The 15,683-nt window shown below is 48.0% G+C and overlaps 1 protein-coding gene across 4 annotated transcripts in view; it reads right to left on the bottom strand.

Moving 5' to 3' along the window:
- The window catches only part of LOC121566912 (protocadherin Fat 3), a 329,631-nt gene that overhangs the window by 96,538 nt on the left and 217,410 nt on the right, over positions 1-15,683 (bottom strand). For all 4 annotated transcript variants that reach the window (XM_041876825.2, XM_041876827.2, XM_041876826.2 and 1 more), the window contains exon 4: positions 8,039-8,100. In XM_041876825.2, the coding sequence (XP_041732759.1) occupies positions 8,039-8,100 (62 nt within the window). The remainder of the gene's footprint in view (positions 1-8,038; positions 8,101-15,683) is intronic.

Raw genomic sequence — 15,683 nt, 5'->3', positions numbered from 1 at the left:
CAGCTAGTACTCCGGTGACGACGAACGCCGAAGCCTGCCCGAGCAAGGAGGAGGGGCAGCCTCGGCAGAATCCATGACAGTACCCCCCCCCCCCGACGCGCGGCTCCAGCCGTGGGGATGGCCAGGAGGACGCGGCGCGGGGCGAGTCGGATGACTGCAGTGGAAATCCCTCAACATGGAGGGATCGAGGATGTCCCTCCTAGGGACCCAGCACCGTTCCTCCGGACCGTACCCCTCCCACTCCACGAGATACTGCAGGCCCCCACCCGACGCCTCGAATCCAGGATGGAACGGACGAGTACGCCGGTGCCCCCTCGATGTCCAGTGGGGGCGGAGGAACCTCCTGTATCTCAGACTCCTGAAGTGGACCAGCTACCACCGGCCTGAGGAGAGACACATGGAACGAGGGGTTAATACGATACTCAGGAGGAAGCTGTAACCTATAACATACCTCGTTCAATCTCCTCAGGACTTTGAATGGCCCCACAAACCGCCGACCCAGCTTCCGGCAGGGTAGGCGAAGGGGCAGGTTTTCGGGTCGAGAACCAGACCCGGTCCCCCGGTGCATACACCGGAGCCTCACTGCGGTGGCGGTCGGCGCTCGCCTTTTTCCACCCAATGGCCTGCTGCAGGCGCACATGGGCAGTGTTCCAGGTCTCCTGTGAGCGCCGAAACCATTCATCCACCGCAGGTGCCTCGATCTGGCTCTGATGCCAAGGCTGATAATCTAATACACACTGGAATGGAGACAGGTTAGTGGAGGAGTGGTGGAGTGAGTTCTGGGCCATCTCTGCCCAGGGGAGGAAAACCGACCACTCCCCCCACCGGTCCTGGCAATACGACCTCAGAAACCTACCCACCTCCTGGTTGACTCTCTCCACCTGCCCGTTACTCTGAAACCCTGAGGTAAGGCTGACGAGACTCCCAGACGTTCCATGAATGCCCTCCAGACCCTTGAGGTGAACTGGGGACCCTGATCAGATACAATATCCTCAGGTACCCCATAGTGCCGGAAGACATGTGTAAATAGGGCCTCAGCAGTCTGTAGGGCCGTAGCGAGACCGGGCAGAGGAATGAGGCAGCAGGACTTAGAAAACCGATCCACAACGACCAGGATCGTGGTGTTCCCTTGTGAGGGGGGAAGATCCGTCACGAAATTCACCGATAGGTGGGACCACGGTCGTTGTGGAACGGGTAGGGGTTGCAATTTCCCTCTGGACAGGTGTCTAGGAGCCTTACACTGGGCGCACATCGAGCAGGAGGAAACATAAACCCTCACGTCCTTAGCTAAGGTGGGCCACCAGTACTTCCCACTAAGACAATGCACTGTCCGACCGATGCCAGGATGACCAGAGGAGGGTGACGTGTGAGCCCAATAGATCAAACGATGGCGGACCTCCAGCGGGACGTACACACGACCCTCTGGACACTGGGGAGGAGGGGGTTCGTTACGCAACGCCCGCTCGTTGTCCGCGTCAACCTCCCACACCACCGGTGCCACCAGACACGACGCCGGAAGTATGGGAGTGGGCTCCATGGAACTCTCCTCCGTGTCATACAGTCGGGACAGAGCATCTGCCTTAGCGTTCTGGGAACCTGGCCTGTAAGAAAGGGTGAAAACAAAACGGGTGAGAAACATGGACCACCTTGCCTGATGAGGGTTTAATCTCCTCGCCGCCCGGATGTAGTCCAGATTGCGGTGGTCAGTCAAAATGAGAAAAGGGTGTTTAGCCCCCTCAAGCCAATGTCTCCACGCTTTCAGGGCTTGGACCACAGCCAACAGCTCCCGGTCCCCGACATCATAGTTGCGCTCCGCCGGGCTGAGCTTCTTCGAAAATAATGCACAGGGGCGGAGTTTGGGTGGTGTGCCCGAGCGCTGGGAAAGTACAGCGCCTATCCCAGCCTCCGACGCATCCACCTCAACCGTGAAAGCCAAGGAGGAATCCAGATGAGCCAGCACTGGAGCCGAGGTAAACAGGTTCTTCAGGTGACTAAAAGCCCTGTCCGGCTCAGCTGACCACCGCAGACGCACCGGTCCCCCCTTCAGCAATGAGGTAATAGGAGCCAATACCTGCCCAAAGCCCCGGATAAACCTCTGGTAGTAGTTGGCAAACCCCAAGAATCGCTGCACCTCCTTTACCTTGGTTGGAGTCGACCAATTACACACGGCCGAAATGCGGTCACTCTCCATCCTCACCCCAGACGCAGACATGTGGTACCCTAGGAAGGAGATGGACTCCTGAAAGAACAGGCATTTCTCCGCCTTGGCATACAGATCATGCTCCAACAGTCGTCCAAGCACCTTACGCACCAGGGACACATGCTCGGCCCGTGTAGCGGAGTATATGAGAATGTCATCAATATACACCACTACACCTTGTCCGTGCAGGTCCCTGAAAATCTCAAAGACTGATGGAGCATTCATCAACCCATATGGCATGACGAGGTACTCATAGTGTCCTGAGGTGGTACTGAATGCCATTTTCCACTCATCTCCCTCCCGGATACGCACCAGGTTGTACACGCTCCTGAGATCCTATTTCGTGAAGAAGCGCGCCCCATGCAATGACTCCATCATACAAGCTATCAGAGGTAGTGGATAGCTGTACTTGACGGTGATCTGATTAAGACCACGGTAATCAATGCACGGGCGTAACCCACCATCATTTTTCTTCATGAAAAAGAAACTTGAGGAAACAGGTGAAGTGGAAGGCCGAATGTATCCCTGTCTCAGAGATTCAGAGACATATGTTTCCATAGCCGCATTCTCCTCCTGTGACAGAGGATACACGTGACTCCGGGGAAGTGCAGCGCCCACCTGGAGATTTATCGCACAATCCCCCGGACGATGGGGTGGTAATTTAGTCGCCCTCTTTATACTGAAGGCGAGAGCCAAATCGGCATAATCAGAGGGAATGTGCATGGTGGAGACCTGGTTTGGACTCTCCACCGTAGTAGCCCCTAAGGAAACCCCTACACACCTCCCTGAGCACTGACTGGACCATCCCTTTAGAGCCCTCTGTTGCCATGAAATAGTTGGGTCATGAGTGGTTAACCAGGGAAGTCCCAACAGCACAGGATACGCAGGAGAATCAATAAGGTAGAGACTAATCCTCTCCTCATGACCCCCCTGCGTCCTCATTAAGAGTGGAGCGGTGACCCTGATTAGGCCTGACCCTAACGGGTGACTATCTAATGCATGTACAGGGAAGGGCACATTAACACGTACAGTGGGAATCCCTAAACTAAGTGAATACTGACGATCAATAAAATTCCCAACTGCGCCTGAATCTACTAGCGCCTTATGCTGGGAATGAGGAGAAAACTCTGGGAAAACAACCTCAATACACATATGAGCAACAGGGAGCTCTGGGTGAGTCGGGTGCTTACACACCTGAGACGGTCGACCAGTGCTCTGCCTACTGCCTCAACTCCCTGGGGACCCTCCCCAGCACCGAACAGCAGTGTGTCCTCTGTGGCTACAGTTGCTGCAGGGGACGGCCCCTCTCCTGGTCTCACTAAGCGCAGCACCTCCGAGCTCCATGGGGGTAGGGTCGGAGGTGCTGGGGGAAGGAATGGACGGGCCCCGATCAGAACGTCCGCGGGTTTCCAACACGTTATCCAGCCTGATGGACATATCCACCAGTTGGTCCAGGTTGAAGTTGGTATCCCTGCAGGCTAGTTCCCGACGAACGTCCTCCCTTAGGCTGCATCGATAGTGGTCGATCAAGGCCCTCTCATTCCATCCTGCGCTGGCTGCCAGAGTCCTGAACTCCAGCGCAAAATCCTGCACGCTCCTCCTCTCCTGTCTTAGGTGGAACAGACGTTCGCCCGCCGCTCTCCCCTCCGGTGGATGATCGAATACCGCCCGAAAGCGGCAGGTGAAATCCTCGTAGCGGACTGATGTAGCGTCTATACCTCCCCACTCGGCGTTGGCCCACTCGAGCGCCTTCCCCGACAGACAGGAGATGAGGGCGGACACACTCTCGTATCCTGAGGGCGCCGGGTGAATGGTTGCCAGGTAGAGCTCTACCTGGAGAAGAAAACCCTGACACCCGGCTGGTGTTCCGTCGTATGCCCTCGGGAGCGAGAGCCGAATCCCACTGGACCCAGGTGGCGAAGGGGTGGACAGTGGTGTGAGAGGTTGAGTGGTTGGAGGAGGTGTAGGAAAGCCACCTCTCTCCCATCGTTCCATAGTATTAACCACTCTCTCCATAGCGGTGCCGAGAGCCTGGATCATGCTCTCCTATCGTTGGACGCTTTCCTCCATCGATCCGGACAGACTGGCTGTACCTGCTGACTCCATAGTGGTGCGTGTGTCTGTCACGAGTGTCAGTGTAATGCGGTGGATCGAAGTCAGGCACAGGACACAGAACTAAATTAAAACGTACTTTACTAACAAGTAAAGAAACAAATACAAAATACCTCCACACAGGGAGGAGTAAACCCGCTCAACAAAAGACACACGAAACGAAATAACAAACACGCACAAAACACAATGGGAGCCACCGGGTTAAATAGGGAAGGAGTAATTGCCCAATGGGAAACAGGTGTGAGACAATCAGACAACAACAGGTAGAACATAGAAAAATAGAACATAGATCGGCAGCAGCTAGTACTCCGGTGACGACGAACGCCGAAGCCTGCCCGAGCAAGGAGGAGGGGCAGCCTCGGCAGAATTCGTGACAGGGTCATGTTTCGGAGGACGCATGACTCGACCTTCGCCTCTCCCGAGCCGGTTGGGGGATTGCAGCGATGAGACAAGATCGAAATTGGGGCAAAAAAAACATACACAAATGTGAAGAATTTGGGCTTCAAGCATTTTGGAAATAAACTCTTCACATGTTCTTTCCACAGAAAGTTAAACATAGAAGATCAAACAAAAGGCTAGGAGAAGGAATAACATATTTGTGGTAAAATGTCTCTTTGTTTTATCCCCTATTGAAGAAACAACAGCAGGTTCTTAGTACAGGCCTAGCTGGCAACATTGTAAGCTAACACATTCCATGCTAACAGGCTACGTGCTAAATTTGATCTATAAATCCCTGCTAAATCTGATCGGACGTACAGTACAACTCACATCAATATACAGTGGGGAGAACAAGTATTTGATACACTGCCGATTTTGCAGGTTTTCCTACTTACAAAGCATGTAGAGGTCTGTAATTTTTATCATAGGTACACTTCAACTGTGAGAGACGGAATCTAAAACAAAAATACAGAAAATCACATTGTATGATTTTTAAGTAATTATTTAGCATTTTATTGCATGACATAAGTATTTGATCACCTACCAACCAGTAAGAATTCCGGCTCTCACAGACCTGTTCGTTTTTCTTTAAGAAGCCCTCCTGTTCTCCACTCATTACCTGTATTAACTGCATCTGTTTGAACTCGTTACCTGTATAAAAGACACCTGTCCACACACTCAATCAAACAGACACCAAACTCTCCACAATGGCCAAGACCAGAGAGCTGTGTAAGGACATCAGGGATAAAATTGTAGACCTGCACAAGGCTGGGATGGGCTACAGGACAATAGGCAAGCAGCTTGGTGAGAAGGCAACAACTGTTGGCGCAATTATTAGAAAATGGAAGAAGTTCAAGATGACGGTCAATCACCCTCGGTCTGGGGCTCCATGCAAGATCTCACCTCATGGGGCATCAATGATCATGAGGAAGGTGAGGGATCAGCCCAGAACTACACGGCAGGACCTGGTCAATAACCTGAAGATAGCTGGGACCACAGTCTCAAAGAAAACCATTAGTAACACACTATGCCGTCATGGATTAAAATCCTGCAGCGCACGCAAGGTCCCCCTGCTCAAGCCAGCGCATGTCCAGGCCCGTCTGAAGTTTGCCAATGACCATCTGGATGATCCAGAGGAGGAATGGGAGAAGGTCATGTGGTCTGATGAGACAAAAATAGAGCTTTTTGGTCTAAACTCCACTCGCCGTGTTTGGAGGAAGAAGAAGGATGAGTACAACCCCAAGAACACCATCCCAACCTTGAAGCATGGAGGTTGAAACATCATTCTTTGGGGATGCTTTTCTGCAAAGGGGACAGGACGACTGCACCGTATTGAGGGGAGGATGGATGGAGCCATGTATCGCGAGATCTTAGCCAACAACCTCCTTCCCTCAGTAAGAGCATTGAAGATGGCTCGTGGCTGGGTCTTCCAGCATGACAATGACCCGAAACACACAGCCAGGGCAACTAAGGAGTGGCTCCGTAAGAAGCATCTCAAGGTCCTGGAGTGGCCTAGCCAGTCTCCAGACCTGAACCCAATAGAAAATCTTTGGAGGGAGCTGAAAGTCCGTATTGCCCAGCGGCAGCCCCGAAACCTGAAGGATCTGGAGAAGGTCTGTATGGAGGAGTGGGCCAAAATCCCTGCTGCAGTGTGTGCAAACCTGGTCAAGACCTACAGGAAACGTATGATCTCTGTAATTGCAAACAAAGGTTTCTGTACCAAATATTAAGGTCTGCTTTTCTGATGTATCAAATACTTATGTCATGCAATAAAATGCTAATTAATTACTTAAAGATCATCCAATGTGATTTTCTGGATTTTTGTTTTAGATTCCGTCTCTCACAGTTGAAGTGTACCTATGATAAAAATTACAGACCTGCAAAATCCGCAGTGTATCAAATACTTGTTCTCCCCACTGTATAGCTCTGCACCAAACCTATGAAACAAATGGGAGCCACTATCATTAGGCTCATCTCTGTAGATATCGATAAGGCTTCACAGCATGGGACAACAAAATCACAATCATTCTCCCTCTGTTTATTCCTCATTGATCTGGCGTGGCATCTGTGTAAATGAATATGGATTTCTATGGCAGGTCTAAATCACACCACTGTTTACTATTTGGAGGGTTGGCATAGAGAGGAAATAAGATTGAACTGATTTGCACTGCTGCACCTTTTAAAGTCTGTAGCTAAACTGTGTGGAATGGAGAGAGGGAATGGCTAGCAGACAGACGGAGGGACAGACAGGCAGAGGACAGACAGACGGACAGACAGGCAGAGGACAGACAGACAGGCAGAGGACAGAGAGGTAGGAAGATGGCCGAAGATGTTTGTGTTCTCTCACAGTGCAGCGTTATTAGACTATACAGAGAGGTGGGAGAAGAGATGGTACTGCGCATCAAATAACATAAAATATAGTTTTGTTACGTTGAGGATTTAATGGATGTAATGTGTCCATTGATCTGTTTACTCATCACATATTCTCCCCGTCACAGACCTTATCTAAATTATACTGCAGTAGGGAGAAAATATCCAACTTGCATCAAAACACACATCAGCATCTTACTGAGAAACAATCAATACAGCAAGAGCAGAATGTTTTTGAAAAAGAGTTTATGTCACCAGACACACGTACGAACACACACACAAACACACACGCGCGTGGACACGCACACACGCACAAGCACACACACACACACACACACACACACACACACACACACACACACACACACACACACACACACACACACACACACACGGCACACACAGGCTCATGATTCAGGACTCTGGCAGCAGCAACACCATTTACCTCCAATCTGCCGCCCTTAGTCAAGATACGGCACTCCAATCAGCTCATAATGGAACCCAACACACAATCTTCATTTCCTGCTCCACTCCTCGTACTGACTCAATTACACTAGACCTGCCTCTCTAATGCACACTCTACTGAGACCAGGAAGACAGAGAGGGAGGGAGGTATGAAGAGAAAGAGAGAGATAGAATGAGAGAGAGCGAGAGATCAACAGAGTGAGAGAAAAAGACAGAGCGAGAGGGAGAGAGAGAAAGGGAGAGAGGTGGGAGACAGAGAGAGTAAGAGAGAGTAAGAGAGAGAGAGAGAGAGAGAGAGAGAGAGAGAGAGAGAGAGAGAGAGAGAGAGAGAGAGAGAGAGAGCAAGAGAGAGAGATACTGAGAGATTTCTTTTCATTAAACATCTGACAGCGCATTCACATCAGACAGCCACACACATGCATAGAAACGTGTCGGTCGGACTATGCCTCTTACCTCTAAAACATGCTCAGCCTGTTGTTCTCTGTCCAGTTTCCTGGACGTGGTAGTGATGACACCTGTGAACACAGAGACGACTACATCAGAGAGAAGAACTAACAAACACATACAGGGACATCACATGTATTTCTGAAGCCCTTTTTACATCAGCAGATGTCACAAAGTGCTTATACAGAAACCCAGCCTAAAGCCCTAAAGCAATGTAGATGTAGAAGCACAGTGGCTAGGAAAAACTCCCTAGAAAGGCAGGAACATAGGAAGAAACCTAGAGAGGAACCAGGCTCTCAGGGGTGGCCAGTCCTCTTCTGGCTGTGCCGGGTGGAGATTATAAGAGTACATGACCATTAAGGCCAGATTGTTCTTCAAGATGTTCAAATGTTCATAGATGACCAGCAGGGTCAAATAATAATCACAGTGGTTGTAGAGGGTGCAACAGGTAGGGCACTTCAGAAGTTAATCTTCTTAACTGTAGCTAGATGCAATTCCTTCATTACCCTCATTAGCTCACAGGATACACATGCACACACACACACATACACACACGTACACACCGTGACTCCCACCACCTAAGCAAATGAGCATTGTGACAAGGTAATTACTGTGGGTTAGCATGGCAGTCCTACAGGAGGCTGTCTGAGGCTAATTACTAACATTAGTCTCTACTGCCCCTAATTGTTTTGTTACTTAATGTAATTACAGCAGAACGGAGAGAGAGAGAGAGAGAGAGAGAGAGAGAGAGAGAGAGAGAGAGAGAGAGAGAGAGAGAGAAGGAATGGGAAATAAATAAATTGGAAGGAGAGGAGACTCTCAGGAGAGAGACAGTGTGACAATGTGCCTCATCACGTGGGACATTTCCCTCCATTTCTCCTCACATGAATGGAAACATATGCTACCTTGCTAAAGTCCAGTCAGTTTGAAAGAGCAAGAATTGCCACTTCTTCATTTACTGGTCAGGCTACTGCACTCCCCCTCTTCTTCCTCCCATCACGCTTCACAGATCAATACAGAGTTTTAGGCCCTTGGTTTTCTGACAACACTGTCAAGAGATTGCTCGGTGAGAAAACAAAACAGTGGTGAGGGGACTCAACCTGGAGTGACGCACGCACGCCTTTTATAATCTACCTGATGGAAAATAGGAGCACAACTGAGATACAATGGTTCCACACACACACACACACACACACACCCACACAGGTTTTGATCTTCTATCCTCGTGGGGACCTAAAATTGATTTCAAAATCATAATCCTATTTTCCTTAACCCCTAACGTACCCCTACATTTAAATTTGCCCCACGAGGGAGGATTTTCCTTATTTTACTCTTTTAGATTTTAGGTCCCCACAAGGATAGAAGACACACTCTCTAAAGACTGCAGACTAAACGTGTTATCATATGAAGAGAGAGGCATACAATAGGACACACACACACAAACACACCACAACCTGTGATGCTGAGGGGGACAATGACAGCAAAGCCTGAACTCATTAGGCTAGAGCTTGGCTTTAAAACAGAGCAAACAAGCTGAAACAAAGGCTATGGACTGGCCCACTGTCTGACAAAATACTAACAATCAGAGAGCGAGAGAAAGGGGGAGGGGGGGAGACCGAGACAGAGAGAGAGCCTGGGGCCTTGGACAATGCCAGGAGAACACACACACACACAGAGAGAGAGAGAAGAAAGAGAGAGAGAGCTCAAAGACATTGCTCCTGCATTTTCCAGCATGTTTTTACAAAAAATATAGATTTAGAGTTAGATAAACTTTGATGGGACATATCCAGGATGCTACCCTCCACAACATAACCTTCATTCCAAACCAAAACTCCAAACCTACAACCTGATTTTGGACAGAATTACCTGGAATTACCTGGAAGGCTTTCTACTACCAAGGATTACTATTCCCAAGCTATACAGCAAATGCTCTGGCAAACAAACAGAAACCTGAAAACACCATCCAACCTGGAACTGAGTGAGTAATGTTTAGTCTGAAGCTATTTTTTACTTTCAAAAACCAAGAAGAAAAAATACATTACAATGATATATTTTACTTTATAAGGACTGAATGCTAAGGCTACCAAGCTTGCTAGTACAAAGAGATACAACTTCAATTAGCACTGACGTGTGAAGTGAGAGGTGTCAAAGCCCTTGAACCCAACAATGGCAGGAGAGTCGCACAGTCTACCCCAACCAAATGGAGAGGCCTTAGAAGCACCCTCCCGCTGTTCAGAGGTCATTAAAATACAGTACCCTCTGAATGTAAAGAATGATAAGACACGAAAAGAGTACAAAATGAAGCTCCTTATGGGAAATCAGGAGACACTTTTTGCTGACTTTTATAAAATGGGAACATAAGTAACCTTATCTTCCACACAGACCATCCCCTGGCATGGCACAGTGCTATACTAGCACACTACCCCTCTGTTAAGAGGGGGGGTGTTAGCGATGGGTGGAAACTCAGGATACTGGACGAGGACTCTGAGTCATCTGATATAAATCTCTATAAATCTGGAACAGTATTGGTACAGGGCAACACCAAACAGTTCCAGTTGGACTTTCACCTAATCGAAGAAATAGCTCAGCAGGAGAAGCTCTCCCTTGAGAAAGATACCCCCACCCCGAGCTGGTCAGACCAGACCTCTTCATTAAATAACCCCACAGAGCAACCCCAAGCGGAAAGTCAACTTCCCAGCACAGAGTACTACTCCCTCATTGAAATGAAGGATACATTCACCCAGCTGGTGGTAAGGCAGGTGGAGCTGGAACAGCAGGTGAACACACTCCAGTCACCACAGACCCAGACAACAGTCCAGCACAACAACACCCCCCTAACTAGACATGGAGAGCTGGAGGTAGAGAGAGAGATGCACTCTGGACTGTGGTGAGACAACATCAACAGGAGAAAGAGCAGGAGCAGGAGAAGAACAGAGCATTAGAGGAGAGGATCAGAGTGCTGGAGGAGAAGGTGAGAATGATGATGGGTGACAGAGAACAACCCATTAGAGAGCTGGCCACCCCTGCAGAGAAGCCAGCAGAACAGCCCACCTCAGATCCTGGCCAAAGTCTTGACACCGCAGCAGAACAGTACACCCTAGACCCTGACCATAGCCTCGACATCACAGCCAGACAAACAAATGAAGAACCCCAAGCCCTGGGAATCCCAACCTCTCTGAGCACCCCCCCCCCTGTCAGCGACCCTGATAGCCCTCATGACGACCTCCCCACACCCACTGAGGACATACACAAGCCACAGATTGTACTCCTTATGGACTCAAACGGGAAATACATACAAGAAAATAAACTTTTTCCCAAACACACAGTGTCTAAACTCCGGTGTCCAAACACCCAGCGCGCCCTAGACCTTCTGTCCTCAGGAACTAGGATCATCCAGCCACATAATAACACACAGGGGCACAAAATACCTGAGAACACAGCAGGAAAGGGTGGCCACAGCACTCAAGGGAGTGATAGAAATAGCTTCTTCTACTTTCCCCAACGCGCAAGTGGTTATCTCAACTCTGCTACCACGAAAATACTTCCACCCTGCTACCACACAGCAGGTAAACGCAAGTATTTCCCGTGACTGTGCATCAAAACCAAATGTCTGCCTGGCCCACCACTCCACCCTGGACGTGAAAAGCCTTTAGGACCAGGTCCACCTATACAAGGCAGCAGTGCCCACCTTCGCCCGGACCCTAAAGGATATCGCCCTCAACCGCAGACCCACCACCTCACACAGGAGCAACAGATCAACAGACACCCCGCCCAGACCAGCGAGACACTCTCCTAGACCTACGAGACCCCCGCCGTCCTACACAAAGAGGACCCCCGCCGGCACAACTACAACAACATAACCAACAAAAACGGGTCACAACTCTTACAGCTCTGTCGCACACTGGGTATGTACATAGTCAATGGTAGGCTTCGAGGGTACTCCTATGGTAGGTACACCTATAGCTAATCTATTGGCAGTAGTACTGTAGACTACTTTATCACTGACCTCAACCCAGAGTCTCTCAGACCGTTCACAGTCAGCCCACTGACACCCCTATCAGACCACAGCAAACTCACAGTCTACTTGAACGGAGCAATAATCAATCATGAGGCATCAAAGCCAAAGGAACTGAATAATATTAAGAAATGCTATAGATGGAAGGAAAGTTGTGTCGAAACCTACCAAAAAAACAATTAGGCAAAAACAAATTAAATCCCTTTTAGACAACTTCTTGGACAAACCGTTCCAGTGTAATAGTGAAGGTGTAAACTTGGCAGTAGAAAACATAAACAGTATATTTGACCTCTCAGCTTCCCTTTCAAATCTAAAAATCTCTAACAGAAAACCAAGGAAAAGTAACAACAGTGATAAATGGTTTGATGAAGAATGCAAAAACCTAAGAAAGAAATTGAGAAACCTATCCAACCAAAAACATAGAGAACCAGAAAACCTGAACCTACGCCTTCACTATGGTGAATCACTAAAACAATACAGAAATACACTACAGAAAAAGAAGGAAAAGCATCTCAGAAATCAGCTCAATGTAATTGAAGAATCCATAGACTCTAACCACTTCTGGGAAAATTGGACAACACTAAACAAACAACAACACAAAGAGCTACAGTGAGGGAAAAAAGTATTTGATCCCCTGCTGATTTTGCACGTTTGCCCACTGACAAAGAAATGATCAGTCTATAATTTTAATGGTAGGTTTATTTGAACAGTGAGAGAAAGAATAACAACAACAAAAATCCTAAAAAACACGTCGAAAATGTTATAAATTGATTTGCATTTTAATGAGGGAAATACGTATTTGACCCCCTCGCAATCAGAAAGATTTCCCACTCCCGGGTGTCTTTTATACAGGTAACGAGCTGGAATTAGGAGCACACTCTTAAAGGGAGTGCTCCTAATCTCAGTTTGTTACTTGTATAAAAGACACCTGTCCACAGAAGCAATCAATCAATCAGATTCCAAACTCTCCACCATGGCCAAGACCAAAGAGCGCTCCAAGGATGTCAGGGACAAGATTGTAGACCTAAACAAGGCTGGAATGGGCTACAAGACCATTGCCAAGCAGCTTGGTGAGAAGGTGACAACAGTTGGTGCGATTATTCGCAAATGGAAGAAACACAAAAGAACTGTCAATCTCCCTCGGCCTGGGGCTCCATGCAAGATCTCACCTTGTGGAGTTGCAATGATCATGAGAACGGTGAGAAATCAGCCCAGAACTACACGGGAGGATCTTGTCAATGATCTCAAGGCAGCTGGGACCATAGTCACCAAGAAAACAATTGGTAACACACTACGCCGTGAAGGACTGAAATCCTGCAGCGCCCGCAAGGTCCCCCTGCTCAAGAAAGCACATATACAGGGCTGTCTGAAGTTTGCCAATGAACATCTGAATGATTCAGAGGAGAACTGGGTGAAAGTGTGGTCAGATGAGACCAAAATTGAGCTATTTGGCATCAACTCAACTCGCCGTGTTTGGAGGAGGAGGAATGCTGCCTATGACCCCAAGAACACCATCCCCACCGTCAAAAATGGAGGTGGAAACATTATGCTTTGGGGGTGTTTTTCTGTTAAGGGGACAGGACAACTTCACCACATCAAAGGGACGATGGACGGGGCCATGTACCGTCAAATTCTGGGTGAGAACCTCCTTCCCTCAGCCAGGGCATTGAAAATGGGTCGTGGATGGGTATTCCAGCATGACAATGACCCAAAACACACGGCCAAGGCAACAAAGGAGTGGCTCAAGAAGAAGCACATTAAGGTCCTGGAGTGGCCTAGCCAGTCTCCAGACCTTAATCCCATAGAAAATGTGCTGAAGGTTCGAGTTGCCAAACGTCAGCCTCGAAACCTTAATGACTTGGAGAAGATCTGCAAAGAGGAGTGGGACAAAATCCCTCCTGAGATGTGTGCAAACCTGGTGGCCAACTACAAGAAACGTCTGACCTCTGTGATTGCCAACAAGGGTTTTGCCACCAAGTACTAAGTCATGTTGTCACGCCCTGGCTCTGGGGACTCTTAAATGTTGAGCCAGGGTGTGGATTTTCTATGTTTAGTTTTCTATGTTTTTTGTCCTAGATTGTTTAGTTCTATGTTGGCCAGGGTGGTTCCCAATCAGAGGCAGCTGTAGCTCGTTGTCTCTGATTGGGGACCATACTTAGGCAGCCTGTTGGCACCAGTTAGTTTGTGGAATCTTGTTACGTAAAGGTTTGTGTTGTTGTACCTCAGGACTTCACGTATCGTTCGTTTTGTTGTTTTGTTCGTGTGTTGTGTACTAAATAAAATGTACGCTTATCACGCTGCGCCTTGGTTCCACGAGTCATCAGTCAACGTTCGTGACACATGTTTTGCAGAGGGGTCAAATACTTATTTCCCTCATTAAAATGCAAATCAATTTATAACATTTTTTACATGCGTTTTTCTGGATTTTTTTGTTGTTATTCTGTCTCTCACTGTTCAAATAAACCTACCATTAAAATTATAGACTGATCATTTCTTTGTCAGTGGGCAAACGTACAAAATCAGCAGGGGATCAAATACTTTTTTCCCTCACTGTATCTATCCAAAACGGAGATGTATGGGTAAACCACTTCCTCTGCATTATCATTAACAGCAGACTAGTTCATTTCCTCAGTGAAAACAATGTACTGAGCAAATGTCAAATTGGCTTTTTACCAAATTACCATACGACAGACCACGTATTCACCCTGCACACCTTAACTGACAAACAAACAAACCAAAACAAAGGCAAAGTCTTCTCATGCTTTGTTGATTTCAAAAAAGCTTTTGACTCAATTTGGCATGAGGGTCTGCTATACAAATTGATGGAAAGTTGGGTTGGGGGAAAAACATACAACATTATAAAATCCATGTACACAAAGAACAAGTGTGTGGTTAAAATTGGCAAAAAACACACACATTTCTTTCCACAGGGCTGTGGGGTGAGACAGGGATTCAGTTTAAGCCCCATGAACTAGTCACCCTCTTCAACATATAAATCAACAAATTGGCAAGGGCACTAGAACAGTCTGCAGCACCTGGCCTCACCCTACTAGAATCTGAAGTCAAATGTCTCCTGTTTGCTGATGATCTGGTGCTTCTGTCACCCACCAAGGAGCAGCACCTAGATCTTCTGCACAGATTCTGTCAGACCTGGGCCCTGACAGTAAATCTCAGTAAGACAAAAATAATGGTGTTCCAAAAAAGGTCCAGTTGCCAGGACCACAAATACAAATTCCATCTAGACACCGTTGCCCGAGAGCACACAAAAAACTATACATACCTCGGCCTAAACATCAGCTCCACAGGTAACTTCCACAAAGCTGTGAACGATCTGAGAGACAAGGCAAGATGGGCCTTCTATGCCATCAAAAGGAACATACAATTTGACATACCAATTAGGATCTGGCTAAAAATACTTGAATCAGTTATAGAACCCATTGCCCTTTATGGTTGTGAGGTCTGGGGTCCGCTCACCAACCAAGAATTCACAAAATGGGACAAACACCAAATTGAGACTCTGCATGCAGAATTCTGCAAAAATATCCTCAGTGTACAACAAAAAACACCAAATAATGCATGCAGAGCAGAATTTGGCCGATACCCGCTAATTATCAAAATCCAGAAAAGAGCCGTTAAATT

This window comes from Coregonus clupeaformis, chromosome 5 (genome assembly GCF_020615455.1).
Source record: "Coregonus clupeaformis isolate EN_2021a chromosome 5, ASM2061545v1, whole genome shotgun sequence".
Taxonomy (NCBI): Eukaryota; Metazoa; Chordata; class Actinopteri; order Salmoniformes; family Salmonidae; genus Coregonus; species Coregonus clupeaformis.
This window is presented reverse-complemented; position numbering and strand designations above follow the sequence as displayed.